The sequence below is a fragment of the Fusarium keratoplasticum genome, chromosome 10 (genome assembly GCF_025433545.1).
Source record: "Fusarium keratoplasticum isolate Fu6.1 chromosome 10, whole genome shotgun sequence".
In the NCBI taxonomy this organism is placed as follows: Eukaryota; Fungi; Ascomycota; class Sordariomycetes; order Hypocreales; family Nectriaceae; genus Fusarium; species Fusarium keratoplasticum.
In genome coordinates this window covers 889,109-909,341 of record NC_070538.1, presented here as the reverse complement: position 1 = coordinate 909,341, position 20,233 = coordinate 889,109, and the positions used below count along the sequence as shown (strand labels likewise).

The window sequence follows — 20,233 nt, the reverse complement described above, 5'->3', positions numbered from 1 at the left end:
GTTGAGCGATTTCATGTGCTGAAGATGTGATGCGACGTCGTCGGGCTGTCTGTTGGCTCTGGGCTGTTTCCACGTGATACCTGAATGACATAAGCTCTCTTCAATATTGGCCAATCAAAGGCCCAAGATCGACATATCAACCGTTGGCAGATACCCTAGAGCGAGGAGTAACGCTCGAAATTGCTCAGGACGATTAGGCCCAGATCAGGGACTGGGTTCTGACTGATCCCGGTTATCAGGAAAGACATCCTATCGCATAAAATTAGCGCAGCCACCGTCTTGTACCCAAAACCCCGTCATGTTCATAGCTATTCCTCAACCGGCGATGGCTCTGACCGCCCTGCCCCACGTGCCAGAGGGTCATAGTGAAGTCATCACGGCTGTGATCTTGAGGAGGTAAACACATCGCATTTGAAGCTCAATTTCAACGCTTTGAGACGCAATTTTCGAGAAGAAGAGTATTGTTCCTGCGATTCCCATAGAAAATATACCTAAATCGAAGAGATGCCGCTCTCACGAGCCCGTCGGCAGTCCCGACGAGGTCCTCAATCGCTGCCGGCTACACAAGAGGAATCAGAGATGCCGCCCACCTACCCTCGCGATCCAAGCACGCAGCCGGCCGAGTCACAGCTTCATAATAGTCGGGGCTGGCATTGGACTGACGAGCAGACGTTATACTTCCTTCAGAAGCTCCTGGAGGCTCGTCGAGACGGCGAATTGAATGTGAATAAAGTCATGCCATACCGACGTGTATTGGAGAGCTTTATTCCCGGCTTCCAAGAGAGATGGGGGTCTGATATGTGGGGATATGAGACGTTGAAGAATAAGCTGAGGAATCTAAAGGGATTCTGGCGTGTTTTTCGTGATGCTGCTGACCTCTCGGGCACGGAGTATGACGAAGATACTGGGCGGCTTTATATGAGTCGATCTAACGCCAAGAAGGTCAGGGATAGGAATCCTCATCATGGGAATAAAGTCATTAGCGACGGACTTCTTATCGGTCCTTATATCTCCTTTGATTCATGGGGGGAGATCTTCTCAGATGACCCGCCGGCAGGTCGTCTTATCACCGCAGCGACAGACGAGCGGGCATGGGGAGGGCACGCAGGAAGTGCGGCAGAAGCTCAAGATTCGGATGCCCTGATGGCCGACGACGATGAAGAAGAAGAAGAAGAGGAGGAGGACGAAATTGAAGTCGATATTGAAGAGGAGGCAGGGAATAGACTGAATAGTCTGCCGCAGAGTCAGCCACAGAGTCAACTTCCTAATTCCTTGCAACTTCCCGACTCTCTGCTCGAAGGGGGGGGATTCACAACCGATTCCTGCGTCGCCTCGCACGTCTCATACGCCGGCAATAAGGTTAACTCCTTCTTCCACACGCCTGCGAGAGCGGCAACGTACCGCTATCTCTGAGTATCACACACAGACTTCATCATCGTCAAGGAAGAAGTCGAAGGGCCAGGGCACGATCACAGCGGAGGAGTTAAAGGAGCTTCTTCATGAGGATTCTGCGAGGCGCCTTTCCGTCACATTACGGGCAGCCGGGTCAGAGGATCTAGAGAGGGCTGTCAGCAACTGCTTGGAGGTTATTGGAGAAGCATACGGTATACCTTATGCCGTGAGGGCGATCGCGATGTTTAAAGAAGTGAGGAATGCGGTGATATGGAATGCGCTTGGTTCAGTGGAGGTGAAGAAGGCCTGGGTTGAGAGCCAAATTGGCCCGGCAGAATAAGGCTATGAATAAGGCTATATGGTTACTGTGATTTAAAGATGAAGCTATGTAGTGTTATACCTGCTAAGGGGGCTTTTCCTATATAAATTGACCTTAATTCAGGTGCCTTATTACTGACTTCAATAGAGCTATCACAGACCTGATTTTGCAGCTTCAAATTACCCCTCACCGCCTTCAGCCTCGCTGCGGCCCCTCTCTCTATTCACTTTCCTCACCTCCTTCACTTTCCTCGCTCTCGCCGCTGCCGCGTATCTCAACAGCTTCCTCGCCTCTATTGCCTCTGTGCCGACGATGATTTCTGGCTTCCTGTTCTCCTTCTTCTCTTCTTATTCCCAATACTTCATTATATCTCTGCCAAGTCGCTCTCGCGATCGCCGTACGTAATCCACGGGATGTCTGAGTCGGCACGAAGTCATCCGCGCGCCTCTTGGCTGCCTCCATCGCTGCCCGAGCGTGAGGGAAGTTATTCAGGTATGTCTGCAGATCAAGATCACGCTCATTAGGCTCGAGGCCGTCTCCTAAGATGAAATTCCACAGACCGGTGACCGCAAGGATAATACGCTGTTGATCCCGAATATCATATTCTGCGGCGCTGTGCCTCACGATCTTGAACTTCCTTTTCACTCGACCAAAGATCTGCTCCACGATGACTCGAAGCTGGGCGTGACGAAGGTTATATATCTCCTTTTTATTCTGTGGCCGTCGATCAGCAGCTTCCCAGTCTTTGAGATGGTATCTAGTCCCCGGGAAGGGAATTAGGATGCCTCGACTAGAGCCAAACCCGGCATCAGCTATGAAGAAGCGTGCTGAGGGGATTCGCAGGTCAATAGTCTTTGCAATCCGGATCAGTGAGGAGTCGTTGATAGAACCCTCGGCGCCCACAAGCACATATACGAAGAATCCCTCGAAGTTAACTGCTGTGAGGATATTCTGTGATATGTTGTTTTTTCCTGGACCAATATCTCTTCTGATGCTTCCGGGGCACATAGGCAGGTATATGACAACCATCTATAGCTCCAACGGCGCCGTTGAACGCAGTCATTTTCGGGGATAACTCCACGAAAGCCGATAGATCAAGAAGATGACTTGTTGGCTGCATAACAAAGCGTATATGCAGTCGGCGAAGAGGTTCGAGGAGTTCATGGAAGATATTCGAGACGGTTCCTTGGCTGACACAGAAGCGAAAAGCAGTATTCCTCTGCGGCTCCCCCATACGCGAAGATCCATAGCAGGATCATCAACTTCTGCTCGAGGGATATCTGCCTACTATCACGAGCAGAAGTATTAATCCTCAACCACCGGCAGAGGTCTCGAAATAGGGCTTGTGGCATACGGAATAGGTGCTTGAACATATCATCATCCCCCCCTCGAGCAGCCACGAGGCATAGTCTCTTGCAAGATGACGATTAGTACGGGGGCGGCGGCGTCGGCGGCCTCGCCAGCTCGGTCTCTCTTCTCCAATGACTCCAAAGAAGCGTAACAGGATGAGAACCCTGTGGCGGTTGGCGATGACTTCATCTTCTTCTATGAAGTAGCGCAGAAGGTCCTCATTCTCGAGGAGGCCGTCGCCATCGATTAGGTTCGTAATTTCCTTATTTTCCTCGTCTTCAACCGACATTATTGACAGTTATCAGGAGTTGTGAATCGCCTCGTTTCACCCCCTCACGAGTGTATCAATTTGAGTCACGAAAATCGGTATGATCTACATCCCCGTTGCCGTCACGGGCAACCCGAAGCTCCCGGCTAGCTTGGTACATGAAGGTGGCGGTGTTTATGTGCAGCTATGCAATTGAGACAGTCAATTCTTATATCCCCCGCTAGAATTGGTGCCAAATTGAGCAAAGCGCGTCCCCTCATTCATTTACACCGAAAACCTGATGACAGGGATCTCCCAGATTGCTGACCCTGATCAGGGCCTTAAGGATGCAAAAAGAGAAAATGAATAGCGTTGTAAATTTCTGCTTAGTACAAGTTGGAGAACTATGAATTTCTCAACAAGGTTAACATCTGAACATAGCCTGTTACCGGCACCTGGATTTATCGGATAACTTTCACACAGCGCAAAATTATCACGATGTTTCATTCGCCAGGAAGAATATGATAATGGTTGATAAAATCATGTAATAGAATGACAAAAAGAAGCAAAGAAATTAAGCCATGCCAGGAAATTAACGACCCGATCTGTAAAACTCAAAATACCTCACAGGAACGTAAACCACAATGGAAACAACAGCGGCGAGGATCCAACTGATGTCCGTGCCGGTTGGGGATCCCCCAATAGCAGCCGCAATAGGACCAACCCACCACGCCTGGCTCATACACAGGAGTGCTACTAAGGTGCCTAAAACAAAGCTCACCGAGGCAGCGACACCCAGGGGGAGCCGGGGCCCATCATTCCAAGCCTCCAGGTCATACTTGAAGCCACGCCTCCAGATGTAGCAGTCGGCGAGGACGATTGTCGTGAAGGGTGTAACGTAGTAGGCACAGATATTGAGGAAATTGGTCATGACAGCCTCAAGGTGGTCTCGGCCAGCAACAGAACACACCAGAAAGACGGCACCGCCGATCAGAGTGTAGAGGAAACGGGGAATCAGTAGGGCCTTTTTAGAGACCACCTGCACGCTGAGACCGATGGAGTACATGCCCACGACCAAGACGGCAGCGGTAGAGAAGGCCAGCACAGCCTCGACAAACTTCCCCAGCCCTCGAACACCGGCACCATGACCGGCAAAGGTCTCACCGATCAAGCCACCCATGCCAGCTGCCTCGTACGCGCGCCCGAAGCGCTCGTCACTGCTCATGATGAGTGTGCCGAAGGCTGCACCGAGAATCTCGATGAGGAACTGGCTAATGAAGAAGCCGCCATAAGCACAGCCGACGACGGACGTGTTGTTGGTCGTCTCCTTCATATAGACACTGTAGTCGGCTGCGATGAGGACCCATGCAAGCTCGTAGCCCATGATGACTGTGCCGAATGAGAGAACCGAGGCAATCTCGAGCGATCCTCTTCCCATGGGTACATTGACAAAGTGCGGCGCCCCGAACCCGGCGAGGATGGTGAGACACACCACGACGGCCATCCACGAGTATCGCTCAAAGGCGTGGATGTAGTTGTACCCGAACAAGGCGATGATTATGGCTACAACGCCGATAAGGATGACGCACACAGCAGAGGGCAAGTCTCCTCCGCCCACGTCGTAGAGAATGTCGGCGCCGGAGAGGTCATTGACGATGGCCCATCCAATCTGCGTGATGACATTGATGATGCCAATGGCTTTAGCAGGCCACCAGCCGAAAGAGTACCGAGGGACCGTCATAGTCCGGAGGCCCATCCTGTGACCGAATTGCACAAATAGAGCCGGCGGTACGGCGCCCAGGAGGTTGAAGAAGAGGATACAGAGGAACGAGTCCCACCAGCCCAGATTAAAAACAGCTGGGCCCAAGTACCCAAGGGCGAGTGTCGCCGTGGTGCAATTTGCGCTGAAGAAGATGACGAACAAGGTCCAGGGCCTCTGATTTGTCCGGGAACCCTCGGGGATGCGCTCGATGCCAGACTCCTCGGCGCCAATAGCCTTGATCCAGCGACGGACCCGAGTCATGGTGTTCGAGTAGTTGATGACCTCACCCGGGGCCGAGTCGGCCCCAGGGGCCTGCGACTCGCTGCTGTACTCTTCCCCGGACTTGTGGTCCATGGTTTGTTGATCGGGATGTTTGGCTTTCTCTGAGCCTTCGACGGACATTGACATAGGGGCGGACATGGTGGCAATGTTGGAAAGACGAAGAGGAATTGGAAATGGTGGTAGAGGTTGATACTACAGAATAGATGGCCAGCGGCTGGGGCAGACTTTATAGTAGCAAACCATTCATCAGTCTCATCACGCGACGGCGATGGTTACACCCTCTTTGCTGAAGAATGGAACATCCAAGTCAACTAGCGCACGTTCCCCACGGGGTAATCGTTTCCCTATCGCAAAGTTAGCCACCGTTCCAGGCATGGCCTATCTCACGTGCTCCACCATGAAGGTTGTTTGAGCAGATGGCCGAAGATGGCCGAAGATGGCCGCCTCGTTTTTGCTTCGCTGGCGTGGTAATCTTGGATAACGGATGACGGAGGCTCTAGGGCCATGGGTCCCGACTGATAAGCTCTGTGAGGTGTCGAGTCATGGATGCTTGTGGCCACGAATATCATCAACCCTATCATCAGTACTTTGTAGTTTACGTGTTATCTTATCTTGTTTTGCTTGAATCTTTAATTTGAAAGTGAAAGCAGACGAAAGATGAGCTCAACCATCGTTAGCTCAGGTCCTTTCCATACCTATTATCAAGATGACTTAGCCGCTGGTCATACGATTGAGCATTACCAGGGGATCTCATTCAAATGGTGCGTAAGAATGGAGCCTAGGCGACGGCGGTTGTTGGATGGCCGTCGGCCAACGCGACGATCTCCGAGATAAATGATGAAAGTCCCAATCACTATATCAGTCTGGCCCATGCTTATGTCTCCGATCGGCCATTAATGTCGGTAACTATCATTTAAGTGACAAGACTTTTTCTCTAGGGGTGCTAGATATCAGTTTCACTGCCACGTTTTGCCTCGGTTTTAGCATGCGTATCGCGTGGAGAATCATTTCCGGTGTAAACAACCAAATTCGACGGCGTCGTCATTTCTCGCGTCTTCGGACTCTCAACATGCTGGATTATGACATTGGCACAGTCAAGGTTGACTCGGAGCGCCTAAACTCCCTCCTCCACGACACGTGCCGCTTTGGCACAGGAGAGAGATGGGGCAGGCAAGTGTTTTCTAGCGTTGGTGTTGTGATACCTCTTGGCTCACCAGAAACAGCGCGGCTACGGAGACGGGTATGGCCCGACTCGCCTTGAGTGATTCAGACAAGCAGGCCCGCGACTGGTTTGTATCTACCACCGAGGCGTTGGGCTGCTCAACTACTGTGGACGAAATGGGAAACATCTTTGCTATCCGCCCGGGTCGCCGTCAAGGACCTGCCACGTTTGTCGGCTCGCATCTTGACACCCAGCCGCGAGGGGGACGCTACGACGGCATCTTGGGTGTTTTAGCCGGTGTGGAGATTCTCAACGTGCTAAAAGATCACGGAATAGAGACTGAATTTCCAGTAGGCGTTGTGAACTGGACCAAGTAGGAGCTCACCCCCTTTTGTCTACCCAGAAGCCTTGCGTCGACTGACTACATCTGGCAGCGAGGAGGGCGCCCGGTTCCCCATCATTATGGTGGCATCTGGTGTCTGGGCCGGTAAAATCCCTTTACAGGAAGCTCACGATCTCAAAGAGGTGGGCTCTGGATCTTGTACCATGAGGTCTGAACTGGAGCGCACCGGCTACCTCGGCGCAACACGTTGCAGCTTCCAGGATATGCCGATGGCTGCCTACTTTGAGTTGCACATTGACCAAGGTCCGATACTGGAAGCCAACAACCAAAAAGTGGGTGTCGTGACAGGTGTTCAAGCCTACAGGTGGTTTACGGTCCAGGTCACTGGGCAAGGTGAGGAACTGAGAAGGTCATCTTAATCGACGAGAGGTTGACTTTTTGATAGGAGCCCATTCAGGCACAACTCCCCTCTCGGAGCGCGCGGACGCTTCACTCCTCGCGTCACGGCTCATTCTGCATTGCCACCGTCTCGCAACCAAGCATGACGCCGTAGCTACGACTGGCATCATTGAGGTGTCCCCAGGGAGTGTGAATACCATCCCTGGGCACGTTAAGTTCACCATAGACATGCGTGCCCCGGATGAAGACACTCTAGAGTTGTTTGAGAAGGAACTTATGCATGATGCGCACATGCTAGCCTTGGGAACAGATATTGGCGGCCTGATGGATGCAGGCACTCCAGGCAAGTCCATGACTGTGTGCATAACAAAGGACACGACGTCGCCAGCCGTAACCTTCCACCCTGACTGCGTCGACATTGTCAGAGCTTCTGCAGCATCGGTGACATCGAGCCATGGCCTGTTTAGAGACATGACCAGCGGAGCTGGGCATGATGCCGCGCATGCCAACTTGAGATGTCCGGCAGGCATGGTCTTCGTATCCTCCAAGGGTGGCATCAGCCACAACCCCATCGAGTACACCAGCCCGGAAGATTGTGCCATCGGCGCCGAGGTGCTGTTGCAGAGTGTGCTCAGGTATGATCGGCTGCGAGCAAGGAGAGGAGGCGAAAGTGTATGATAGGCAAGAGCATTAGAGTTTCAGAATCTTCAATGTCATTAACCTCAATGCGATGGCTGTGAATAGTGAAATGAGAATTCATGGACAAGTCCGAGAGAATTATGGCATAAGCTCGAGGGGTTGCACCGGGATCCCTGTAGTTGCAAGAATCTATTTACTGCAGTGGCTATTATAACATGTGCTCAGTCTACTGACGTTCCGGCTGTATTTACATTGACTCCTTGCTAATTAATTCCAGTTGGCTGTAAACCGCTTCCTCGAAAGCCTTGATAATCGGACAGACAACAGGATCTGAGGGTGGAAGGACCTGTGTCCCAAATACCCCACAAACACCAGCTTCACGGTCAATGAACTGAGAACCCTCTGTTAGTTTCTGGAGGATATCGGGTGCTGATTTGCTCACCCAGAATAAACTTGGCGCACCGCTCCAGAGGAGTGTGTTTCGGCGGCGATGGGGATGACTTTCACCGTCGATGAGCAGCCCGCCATAGCCCCAGTCGTACTCGCCCGTCGGGGGTATGTCTCCTACCGTCCAGCTTGCAGACTCGAGTTCTCTCAGTAGAGCTGTCTTGGCTGGGGGTGATAGTTGAGGCTTGAACATGACGGCGGTGGTCTCCCTCTTTAGGAGGGTCTCATCGTCCACGAGTAGCGAGTGTAGAATCTTGGTGTAGTCTTGAAGACTCACAAAAAGCCCCTGGCCCCCAAAACAATCCTTGAGACCAGTGGTGAAGGTCGGCACGCTGGGATCCGGGATTGCAGGGCTGTTCGGATGGATTCGGACAGCCATTGGTGGACGGGGTAGCTCGTTGTTGAATGAAGCTTTGGAGAACCCCAGGGGCTGGAAAATGTTGATTTTGAAGTAATCTTCCAGAGAACAGCCCGAGACACTCTCAACGATCTGGCCGACACGGTCAATGGCATTGCTGTATAACCAACCCTCCCCCGGCTCGTATGAGAGAGGGAAGTCAAAGGTACTGTTGATGGTTCCGTCCGCCTTGTACTGTGAGCTCACCGCAACATACTTGGCAATCCGCCGGTCTGTAAAGGTGTAGGCTGCGCCAGCGGAGTGGGTGAGGAGACGGTGTAGGGTGATCCGGTTGCGTCGCTGGCGCGAGGCGAAGCCACCATTCTCGTCCACCTCGCCGTCTAAGACAGGCTGGTTTGCAAACGCGGGGATGTATTGAGTAACGTCTTCATGTAGAGAGATGAGGCCACGTTCCACGAGCTGTAGGGCAGCTATGGTAGTCACGAGCTTTGTCAAGGATGCGACTTCAAGGACTGTATCTTGAGTGTATGTCGAGTCTTTCCCGGATATGGCCTTGCAGTAAACGAGCTTTCCTGAGCCAGAGAGTGTGAGCAAACATCTCTTGAAGTACCTAGGTCAAGGTAAACTAACCTTTGTCATCTCGGGCAGCAAATACAGCCCCGGGAATAACTTTGTCTCTGATTGCCTTTTCGACCAAAGCTTCGTAATTGTCCATTGCGAACGATGAAGGCTGTCTTGATAACTACTACTCCGTAGTGTTAGAGGTTACTGTTCGTTATTTTGATAACAAGCTCTGTAACTATGCAACATGCGAGGCACTTTATCAGTCCAAGACCAAACTGTTCGCTCGGCATGATCAGCTGCAGTAGTGAGCTTGAACGCTACTGGCGGGGAGTGAGTGGTGGGTACGTTGGCCGACGGCGGCCGAGGATGAGCGGCCAAAGAAAACGGCCTAACTGTAGAGAAAAAGGGTAAAGTTAGCGGTGGTAACGGCTCTAAGAGGGTTAGTTAGTATGGCCTTCCGCAGTGCTGCCGAGTCAAGTCACTCGCGTAGATGAGAGCTTATAAGATATCGCCAGGCTCAGGAATTCTCGTGTCGGGAGAATTCCATGGTACCGAGATTGCCAAGTCGTTTACCCTTTCAAGCACAATGTGCCTCCCGTTTGTCCTTGACCAGTTCAAAAAGCACAAGACGCGCTGTGTTGATAGACCCTTTATACTGGGCCTTAATGGAGTTCAGGGAGCTGGCAAGACAACCCTCGTAACCCGTCTCGCCACGGCTCTAGCCGAGGAGCATGGGTTGGAAACCTTGGCCGTCAGTGTGGATGATTTCTATTTGACGCGCCATGGCCAGCTCGAACTCATGAAAGAAAATCCCGGCAACATGCTGCTTCAAGTTCGAGGGCAGCCAGGTATGAACAACGGCATAATCAAGCAAGCTCTCTTGACTGATATTGAGGGCCGCTTAGGAACTCACGACATTCCTCTCATGCGCAGCTTCTTTCAAAGTATTTGCCAGAATCTCCCAACGAAGGTGCCGCGGTACAACAAGGCCGCTCATGGGGGAGCAGGAGACCGTGAGCCAGAGTCGACGTGGGGGTCAGTCAACGGGCCCGAACAGCCAAGGCTACAGATCGTCATCTTGGAGGGATGGTGCGTGGGCTTTGAGCCCTTATCCGAGTCGGCACTCTACGAGAGGTATCTCCAGCCGAGCCGAGCATTGAAACATCACAGGCTGGAGCACGTTTCATTCATCAACGCCCAGCTCAAACACTATAGCGCAATCACGGAGCTGTTTGACGCCCTTGTTCACCTCGACGCCGAGCGTACTGAGTGGGTTTACGACTGGAGGCTTGAACAGGAGATTGAACTACGGCAACGTGCGGGATCAGCCATGTCGGACGAGCAGGTCAAGGTCTTCATTGATGCGTACTATCCTGCGTACGAACTCTATATAGATCCTCTTCGGCAAGGGGTGCTAAAGGAACGTGGGCGTCAGATGAGGGTTGTCGTTGGGAGAGACCGTAGACCGGTACGTGTTGAGTTTCTTTAAAGAATATTGCTGTTGTACTTTTAACTAGATATAAGAAAATGTCAATACGACATTCTTGAGCTTCTCCTTTCGCAAGTTTTTGGTTTGAGAGATTAGTTCGGCGATGGTTACTTGTCGTGGCCCCCTATAATGTACACATTTGCAACACAAAAATATTCTCCCTCATTGACAGTGCGTGATTTTCCTTACCAAGATAGGTAATCAACCGCTGGCTGGTAGTGCACCCTCTTTTCCATGCATAGAAAGGCAAGCGGGTATCTCCAGAATTTACATGGGGCTCAGTTCATGTCATTTCATCATTTTATCATTGTACTAGACGGTCCATTCTACTTGAGCATCCCCCGTATGAAATCAACATCAAGCCAAAAACAGCCAGGCAGATCAGGACTTGTTGGCGGCCTGCCTTTTGGCATCCAGCCAAGCCGTGGCAATATCCTCGTGCTTGCAGAACTGTACCTCGTCGCCCCAGCCCTTCAGCCAGTTGATCATCCTCTCAGCCATGCCAATGATGTGGGACATGCCACTGGTGTCGGGATGCATTAGAATAGGAAAGACAAAGTCGAGCGACTCGTTGACCCTCTCGCTGTCTTCCTCTACTCCTTGGTGGTTACGCGAGGCATTCTCCCATAGCCAGAGAAATTTGTCCTTCCACATCTGCTCCACGACCCGGGTGGATACGTATCCCATGCTGTTTGGGAGGTGGGGGAGATACTGCAGAGGCATCATGTCCTCGTTGTACCAGCCGCACGGAATCTCGACCAAGGGATGCTGGTTGGTGGAGAGGGGGTCCAACTGCCCAGGATCTGTAATCGGGGTGGGCTTGAGCCAGGAAGAGGCGTCCTTGGAAAAGTCAATCTTTTCGATTGGCGGGTCTGCCGGGGTCCAGTATGGTTGTGAGTCGTGATGGCTGAGGGACGAGTTGTAAAGGAACCCTTGCTCGCGGAGAAGCTCGACCGTGGTCTCTCTAATAGTGTACATGGGAGCACGATAGCCCCGAGGTCTCTTACCGCAGAGCTTTGTCGCAACCTTGATGCACTTGAGAAGGACGTCTCGCTCCTGGGCCGGCGTCATCTGGTAGATGCCCTCGTGGGAGTAGCCGTGAAGGCCAATCTCAGCGCCAGACTCTACAACCTTCTGGACAGACGCGGGGAACGTCTCGATTGTATGGCCGGGGACAAACCATGTGACCTTGTCGGCGATGCTGGTCCGCTTGAGCATGTTGAGCAGCCGCACAACGCCGACCTGGCCAGCAAAGATTCCAGAAGAGTAGTCGGCCATGTTGTTGTCCGGGTGGCAGCCGGTTCCGAGCCAGTGGGACACGGCGTCAAAATCGAATGAGAGAGCAACCTTGACGCGCTTGGGGCGATGAGTGCTCAGCGGGCGCTCGATGGCCCCCGCGGTGGTGGCAGTTGTTTCCTCTGTACAATCTTGGTCCTGGAAGATGGCGAACTCGCAGTCGGCCGGCTCCCCATCGTTGACGGGTGCCATGTCCTGGGGGCATGAGGTCATGACGATGACAAGGTCTGTCTCGGCTCTCAGCACAACATACTGTCCCTTCTCGCTGGTCGGGGGCCGGACGTCAAGCCCGCCGTGATGATCGACGGCAACGTTCATAAACAGGTTCAGAGGATCGGGGATCCAGTCGTCGGCGATCTTGACATCGGGAAAGGCCTTTAGCGCCTTGTGCATATTGTCGGCGCAGTTGTCATGGTAGCCGACGGCACCTAGCATGCGATAGCGCTCCTCATCGCAGGCTGACCAGATCAAGTCGTGCACGCCGCGCGTCGTGTCTCGGGCGAGCGTCAAGATGGGCTTGCGTCGAGTGCTGTAGAGGGCGTCTCCCTCGCGGAGAGCAATGCTGAGGAGCACGGTTCTAGTGTGGACCGTGGAGAGATAATCATGGCTATCCTGGGGGTTGAAGGCCCAGAAATCAACTACCTGCTTGCCGTGGGTGTTGATGATTTTAAGGTACTGGCCTTTTTCGATCGAGACGGCCGTGGCGTTGCGAGCAGGGAGGAGGACCATGACGGGCAGGGATGTTTGGTCTGGGGTATGAATCAAGCTTATTTGGGTTCAACAAGGTCAATTATACAGGATCTGTCAACTTTCTACTTGATATAAATTGGCCGGCACAATGTATCCATCTGGGCCGGTGCCGGCCATCTATCCATCTATCCATCGGCCGATCGGCCATAACAAAGTCAAGCGCCTAGCACCATTACATCGACTAACGTTAGGTGGTGGCTTATCTTGCGGGGTCCTTATCGCCGGCCGATACATGATACACCTCCCATCGTCGGCCAAAGTCCCCCGCCCGAGGATGCCGCCTACATGCTCATGCTCATGCTCATGCTCCATGCTGTCCTATCCTAACCTCCATCTTCCCGCTCACCCACGCACAAGATGAACGGCCGAAGACCGCAACCCCGGCCTTATCGATCCAAGCGTCATCGGCCATGCGACGTCTGCCGACGCCGAAAGCACGCCTGTCACTTCCAGGACCAGCCTCCCTGCACCGTCTGCCAGGAACTCGGGACCGAGTGCACCTTCAACGAGCCCCCGACCAAGCGCAGGAGGCAGACGCGTTTGCCGCCTTCTGTTTCTCCCGAGCCGATTCCCGAGCTGACAGGCGAGGGGTTGGCAGATGGCGCCGATCTCGAAACAGCCGCCGTCAGTAACCAGAATTGGCCATCCCCTTCCCCAGCCGTTACCGCGGCCCCCATCTGCCATGATGAGGAGCCTGGAATCCAAGATCACTACGACGCTCCGGACAGCTCGCTCGATGCTGGCATGCTGCAGCCGTCTCGGCATGACATCTGGTCATCAGTCATGCTAGACCCTGAGCTCGGGGCTCTGTCGCTGGCTTTTTCCGAGGGCTTCGATGACATTAACATTGCCCAAGATGGCCTGTTCCCAGTCTTTAACCAATTGCCCATACCCGAAATTCCTAACGAGCCTGCTTCCCAGGCTGCAAACGCCCCGCAACCCGGCGAAGCTGCCAGCCAGCCTGTCCACTATCAATCGACGCAAGCTCTGGACTCACAGGATGGCTCCTGGACTGCGCAGTACTTTGGGCTCTCTGGCGAGACTGACCCCTTTCTCCTCCGCCACATGCGTTTCTCTGAAGAGGGGAGCTGCAACTTTGGCCAGTTTCAGTATCGTTGCGTTGACCCCGGTACCATGAGCACGGATTCCGACGCTTCCACCGCGCGAACGCCCATCCACTTCATCATCAACGCTCCTCGGCGGCTTGCCCACTGCGAAATTGATACAGGGAGAAAGGATGAGCTGGGAGAGTTGCGTAGCGAGCTCAACAGGCTAGTTGACCCGGAACTGGGGGCTCGGCTCGTCGGCCTGTGAGTACAAGTCACTGTAGCAGCCACTAGCTGTCCAGCATTACTGATATTAGATGTCAGCTTCTTGCGATACATCTTCCCAAACCTCCCCGTTCTCTCGCGAAGCCAGCTCAAAGTCCGCACTAAGACTTTGGTGCCAAAGTCTAAGCAACTTGAGTGTTTACCCCCGTATCTTCTCGCGGCCATCTACGCCGCAGCCGATCAGTTTCGCCGGTATGACCCTGCTTTGAACGTCTCCCAGACTGACAGGGAGTTCCCCAAAGATGCTCTTTGGAAAATGGCCTACCAGAGCCTCGTCCGTTTCGTCCATGTGCCGCAGCTGGCCACCGTCCAGACCCTGTTGATATACTTGCAGAGACCGCTTGAGGAGGCGACAACAGCTTCAGCCGACAGCCCTGGACACTGGCCTTTGCTGGGATCCACGATCCACCTTGCCAATCAACAGGGGCTTCATCTTGAATGCTCCTCGTGGCCAATTCCCGACTGGGAGAAGCGACTGAGGCGTCGGCTGTGGTGGGTGATTTATGGAGAGTCGACGTGGCGTAGCCTGGTGCTTGGACTTCCTCAGTCCATTCAGAAAGATCAATGGGACGTTGGGCCTCTCAGTTCGGATGACTTTATCATAGAACATCTACAGTGTCCCACTGAAGACACGGCAGGTCAGGCACCGATTTTGCAGAAGCCCTGCGAATTCTGTCACGCTGGCCATGACTTCCGGTTTCTGGCTGACCTGGCTACCATCGGGTCGGATATCCAGAGTAGCTTCTATACCTTAACTGCCACGAGGCTTCTGTCTAGGGATGCCGACGCTTCATTCAGCGCCGGCCAGCACTTCCTACAACGGCTGGACGACTGGCATGCCCAGCTTCCCCCGGAGATGCGCCTGGGCACAAGCGTCGATTTGGAGAGGCGGGACTATTTTCACTCAGGCTCATCAGCTCAGCTGAAACTCTCCTTCTTGACGTTGAAGGCGCTGATCTACAGAGCCATGGTGCGGCCACTGACAGGCCAAGTTACCCAGAGCACCATGTTTTCCGGCCGACCCAATGCGAGCCAGTCCAACGAGGATGCTCCGGATTCGCATGGAAGTGCTTCTACTAACGAGGACGTGTTGCAGAGCGCCCTCGGCTTTGCCAAATTGGCATCCCAATTTGCGCAGCGGCTCAACTCTTACGACATCAATAGTTTTTCCCGCTCTTGTCAGTTCAAACCATCAATCCCACTTCCATCTCGATGTCGCATGCTGACTAGACAAGGGTCTCGGGGCTGTTTCGCAACGATATCGAATCTCATCCTTCTCCTACTTGTCGTAGCACCAACGGCCGTCTCAGCAAAGGAGGTACTGGCGGTTCTTGCGCGGTGGGTTATCATCATGAGAGAGCAGAGTGTCATGTTCCACAATATGCACCTTGGGCTGCTACGCCTGGATGCCGTTTTCCGGCTGGGGCTGGAGAAGGCATTCAGCCTTCCGGCCCACGTCAGAGAGAGTATACAGCATCAACTGCCGGCTCCAAGTTATCAGAAGTAGAAGTAATCTTGCCTAGCCAATCCGACGCAAACTTTATACATCATGCTTTTCCCGTGTTAATTATGACCTGCCGGAAGAAGCGGGGACCCTTGTTTGGCCTGAGAATAAGTTGTATTTGATGAGAATGACTTGAGACATCTAAGGTAAGCAGGGCAAAATAAGAACAGGAAAGGCTTGACGCAGAAATGTTATTTAACCTGCAGAGGCCAAGTTTAGAGAAACTCTCCCGACACGGCCGATGCTGTCCTCCAAGTTGAGTAAGTCAGCCAGGGGGGCAAAGAGCAACATCCATGACCTCACACGGGTCAAAAATCCAGGGAAGTCCCACATACATTTTCTATAGGCTGAGCGGCGTTGCAATCTTTCGACCGTGTGGACTGCACATGGCCGTCAAAGTGGGTGGCACTTGCTCGTCACCGAAATGTGAACGCTCAATAGACGAAGATGATACAACTGATTCGTATGGGGAGGGGAAGTGGCCGAGGTTGGCCGAGGTTGGCCGACAAATGCGCCACCATGGTTGAGTAGATGGAGATAGGGGGAAGCCAAGATGAAGGCGGGATTTATGAGATAGGAGCTGGCCGAGTCATTACAGTTTCGGTAAAAGCACAAATATACGGGCCCGAGGGCAGTAGCAAGCTCAAGACGAGACATTCATTCATTGATATTCCAAATTATTCGACTACGCGGTCCAACGACATCATGAATGGTCACACAGAACCTCCCTTTCAGCTAGATGGCCAGGCCGTCGACGATGCAAAGCCGATCCGCGTCTTCATCATCGGCGCCGGCGTCTCTGGAATCGCCCTCTACATCAGGATCTTGCAGCACGTACCTAACGCAAAGATCACCATAGTGGATAAGAACCCCGAGCTAGGCGGCACATGGTATGAGAACCGATACCCGGGCGTGGCCTGCGACATCCCCAGCCACGTGTACCAGTACTCGTTTTCCCCTAACACTCGCTGGTCAAAGCTCTTTGCCCCCGGGGCCGAGATTCATGAGTATGTCAAGGGCGTGGCGAAAAAGTATGGTGTGGACGCCAAGATCAACTTCAACACCAGGGTTATCGGGTTGCAGTGGGTCGAGGATGAGGGTCTTTGGACTGTCAGGACCGAAGTTACGGCCCCTGGCCAGGCTCCGCGTATTGAGGCGAGCCAGTCTGAGGTTGTCATCAGCGCTGTAGGCATCCTCAACAACTGGAAGTGGCCTGAGATAAAGGGCCTCCACGACTTTGAAGGCAAGCTTCTCCACTCAGCCAACTGGGACAGCTCATGGTAAGAGCATCTTCAAGCAGCGTATCATACTAGAAACTGACGGCAGCGCCCAGGGACTTCCAGGGCAAGACGGTAGCGCTTCTAGGCTGCGGTTCATCAGCAATCCAGATTCTACCTCACTTCCAGAGGAACTGCCCCAAGGTGTACAACTTTGTCCGTGGAGGCACCTGGATTAGCCAGCCGTTCGGGTCTACCTTTACCGAGAAGATTCTCGCCAACAGCACCGACCCGGGCAACTACTCGTACACTGACGAGGAGATCACCCGCTTCGAGCAGGATCCCGAGTACTACAATCGATTCCGCAAGGAGATGGAGAGCTTTATCAACAAGGATTTTCCCAGCCTGTTTCCCGGCTCCGCCGAGGAGCGCGTCTCCACTCAGAAGATCAAGGAGAATATGAAGCAGAAGCTGCTCTCCAAGCCCGGGCTCTACGAGGCCCTGGAGCCGCGCTTCACACCGGGCTGCCGCAGGCTCACACCGGGGCCCGGGTACCTGGAGGCGCTCATCAAGGACAACGTGGAGCTCGTCAAGTCGCCCATCACGCGAGTCACAAAGTTCGGCGTGGAGACGGAAGACGGCCGGCAATATCCCGTCGACGCCATAGCCTGCGCGACTGGCTTCGACTGCAGCCACAGGCCTAGGTTTCCCATCATTGGCAGAGGGGGCCATGATCTCGCCTCTAGATGGGAAACCCGGGCCGGAGCATACCTGTCCCACTCGGTCCCGGGCTTCCCCAACTACTTTGTCGTTGGAGGACCCAACTCTGCCACAGGCGGAGGCTCCCTCCTGCTCATCCTCGAGTCGGTGATGGGGTATATAGTAAAGGCGGTTCAGAAGATAAGCCGAGAGCACCTAAGGTCCATGGAGGTTAAGGAAGAGGCGCTTGGTGCGTGGACGACACACATCGACAAATACTTTCCGAAGACGGTTCACCTTGACAGCTGCACGAGCTGGTACAAGTACAATGATCAGGTCATCGGGCTGTGGCCCGGGAGTTCTCTGCACGCCATGGAGACTCTTGCGCACCCACGTTGGGAGGACTATAGCTACGAGACAGATGAAAGGATCGGGAAGCTGGACTGGATCGGTAATGGCTGGACCCAAGAGGACGTGAGACGTGGGGACTTGGGCTATTATGTGGATGAGTTTGACGTTCCGCCGGTTCCCACGACCGAGATCCTATCTAGGCAGCCATAGATGGATGATGACATGCTACTTAACCTACTTGGACGCTGGGCAACATTGTTTTCCCCATTCATTGACGTGGGTTCGATTTATCTCTACTCTGATGTGTGTCACTGTAGAAAAGGCAGTGGTCGAAGGGGAGCTTCGTCTTACTTCTCATTAACGCTTCAAAGTAAAGTACCTAGCAGAGTTATAAAATACGACAGATCATAGTTTCATTGTACCTACCGATTCACACTTCCCTCATAGTCACCAGTTCGCGTTATAATCGTATCCTGCATATTGAAAGCAAACAAGCCACCATCTAGGGGAGCATGCGACCTACAGATTCCTCTTATTCTCATCCTTAATGATGTTACCAAATGAGGTCATCAGGCACAGTAGCTAGGGACGCAGTTATGAATATATGGCAGCATTAAATCTCAATACCATTAAGAATCATAGCCTAGATATTATCCCTTAACAGCAGCCGCCATAGTGACTACACTGACACGCAGGATAGCTCTTCGTCATGGGGGACGAGACAAACTACACAGGTTCGTCCGTCAACAATTGCTAAATGCTATCTCCATGGATTCAAGAAGACTATGATGACTATCAGCCCTTAGATCTTGGGCTTATCGGTTGTCCACCCAGCACCCACTCCCAGCGCCTCGTTGATAGCCTCGCAGTTTTGCGCCATCTCAGCCCCCATCCACTGCTTATCCAACCTCTCAAGCTCAGACTCAAACTCCCACCCCTTACCACCCTCAACGTAGACGGCAAGGCCGGTTTGGTCGCTCCCGTCTGCCTGGCTCCTCGAGGCTGTGAGAGTGACGGCATAGTCACTCACCTCGTCGGCTGTATTGATTGGTAGGCCCTTCCCCTCCCAGACATGCTGGATCCTCGAGGACATGCCGGTGCTAATAAGGGATGGACAGAGGATATTGACGCGGATACCGTGCAGCGAGTATAGGTTCTTGCGTGTCGACCTAAAGAGGCCCATGACACCATGTTTGCTTGGCTGGTACACGAATAGGCCGGCCTGCTCTTTGAACGCGGCCAGCGACCCGGTGAGCAGCAGCGACTTGTCGCCCCCATCTTGACCCTGACGGAGATACACGGCGGCGATGCGGGCAAAGTAGAGAGCGCCGAGCAAGTTGATGTCTACCACAGCGGTGGATGGGGGCTGGGCGACGGACTCTAGGTCGAGTTCGGGGGCAAACCAGTTCTGGCCCTCAGTCACGCCGGCGATGGAAAGCGCATGATCTACGCGACCGTGGGTGGCCAAGGCATCCTGAAACAGAGCGAGGTTGTCGCCGTAGTCTCGCACGTCAACACGTCTAAAACGCAGCGATCCTGTGCTCGTGGGCTTCTCCTTTGCGAGATGCTCGACCAGCTGACGGCAGGACGGTTCGTCAATGTCGCCAAATACAACATGGGCTCCGACCGAGTACAGGGTTTTGACAATTGATTCTCCAACACCATGCGCACCGCCTACACAAGATAGTTAGCCCAGGTCAGATATGTGCCAGGGGTGCCATACCAGTAAGCACAACTACCTTATCCTTAAGGTTGGCAAAGAGCTCCGGCGTCGAGTTGTATTCAGGCATTGTCTAGGTACTGGTTGCTTTGGTGCGGAGGGTGTATGACTCGTCTCCTCTCGTGATACAGAGGAACATGATTACCATTGGACTGCCCCCGAACCTGTTTAATTATGCCCTTGGAATCCCTCAGAGCGATCGGCGGTTATCGGGAATTGCTCTGTCCACACAGCAAAAATGGATACTAGGGGAGGTTTCGGCGGTTTCGGCCAACTCCCCTAGATGGCCGATCTTGGCCGACTCGGCGGCCACCAAGGGGTGGGTGTCATGGTTGACTTTGGCTCAGACTGCTTACAACTCTCGGTAGCAAGGCAGTGGTCCCGCTATTACTTCTCATTTTTTATTTTTTTATCTTCGTCGATCTGTTTGAGGGTGAATTGCCCTTATCACCCTTTCCACCAACACTCGTTGTGCCCAGCCCAGTGCTTCACTTACAACTTGAACAGAGGCTATCATATGCCATCACGCCTCAAACCTTTTTAATAATAAGAATCATGGAATGAAACACGCTAAAATTTTTGAATCACATCGTGTATTGCTTCTAAATTCCA

The 20,233-nt window shown here is 53.2% G+C and overlaps 6 protein-coding genes across 6 annotated transcripts; 5 read left to right on the top strand and 1 right to left on the bottom strand.

Moving 5' to 3' along the window:
* Nucleotides 1-504: 504 nt before the first annotated feature.
* NCS57_01215400 (uncharacterized protein) lies at nucleotides 505-1,413 on the top strand (the record flags this gene model as incomplete). Its single annotated transcript, XM_053061833.1, has 1 exon — nucleotides 505-1,413. The coding sequence occupies one exon, from the start codon at nucleotides 505-507 to the stop codon at nucleotides 1,411-1,413; it is 909 nt and encodes a 302-aa protein (XP_052908361.1).
* A 4,924-nt stretch (nucleotides 1,414-6,337) lies between these two features.
* NCS57_01215300 (M20-dimer domain-containing protein) lies at nucleotides 6,338-7,934 on the top strand (the record flags this gene model as incomplete). Its single annotated transcript, XM_053061832.1, has 4 exons — nucleotides 6,338-6,528; nucleotides 6,576-6,887; nucleotides 6,949-7,250; nucleotides 7,303-7,934. The coding sequence occupies 4 exons, from the start codon at nucleotides 6,338-6,340 to the stop codon at nucleotides 7,932-7,934; spliced, it is 1,437 nt and encodes a 478-aa protein (XP_052908360.1).
* A 1,916-nt stretch (nucleotides 7,935-9,850) lies between these two features.
* Nucleotides 9,851-10,753, top strand: NCS57_01215200 (SRP54 domain-containing protein; the record flags this gene model as incomplete). Its single annotated transcript, XM_053061831.1, has 1 exon — nucleotides 9,851-10,753. The coding sequence occupies one exon, from the start codon at nucleotides 9,851-9,853 to the stop codon at nucleotides 10,751-10,753; it is 903 nt and encodes a 300-aa protein (XP_052908359.1).
* Nucleotides 10,754-11,134: 381 nt separating this feature from the next.
* On the bottom strand, nucleotides 11,135-12,778 carry NCS57_01215100 (Polysaccharide deacetylase family protein; the record flags this gene model as incomplete). Its single annotated transcript, XM_053061830.1, has 1 exon — nucleotides 11,135-12,778. The coding sequence occupies one exon, from the start codon at nucleotides 12,776-12,778 to the stop codon at nucleotides 11,135-11,137; it is 1,644 nt and encodes a 547-aa protein (XP_052908358.1).
* A 378-nt stretch (nucleotides 12,779-13,156) lies between these two features.
* On the top strand, nucleotides 13,157-15,637 carry NCS57_01215000 (Zn(2)-C6 fungal-type domain-containing protein; the record flags this gene model as incomplete). Its single annotated transcript, XM_053061829.1, has 3 exons — nucleotides 13,157-14,109; nucleotides 14,170-15,308; nucleotides 15,366-15,637. The coding sequence occupies 3 exons, from the start codon at nucleotides 13,157-13,159 to the stop codon at nucleotides 15,635-15,637; spliced, it is 2,364 nt and encodes a 787-aa protein (XP_052908357.1).
* A 702-nt stretch (nucleotides 15,638-16,339) lies between these two features.
* NCS57_01214900 (uncharacterized protein) lies at nucleotides 16,340-18,111 on the top strand (the record flags this gene model as incomplete). The annotated part of the gene is made up of 2 exons (XM_053061828.1): nucleotides 16,340-16,914; nucleotides 16,968-18,111. The coding sequence occupies 2 exons, from the start codon at nucleotides 16,340-16,342 to the stop codon at nucleotides 18,109-18,111; spliced, it is 1,719 nt and encodes a 572-aa protein (XP_052908356.1).
* Between the last annotated feature and the right edge of the window lie 2,122 nt (nucleotides 18,112-20,233).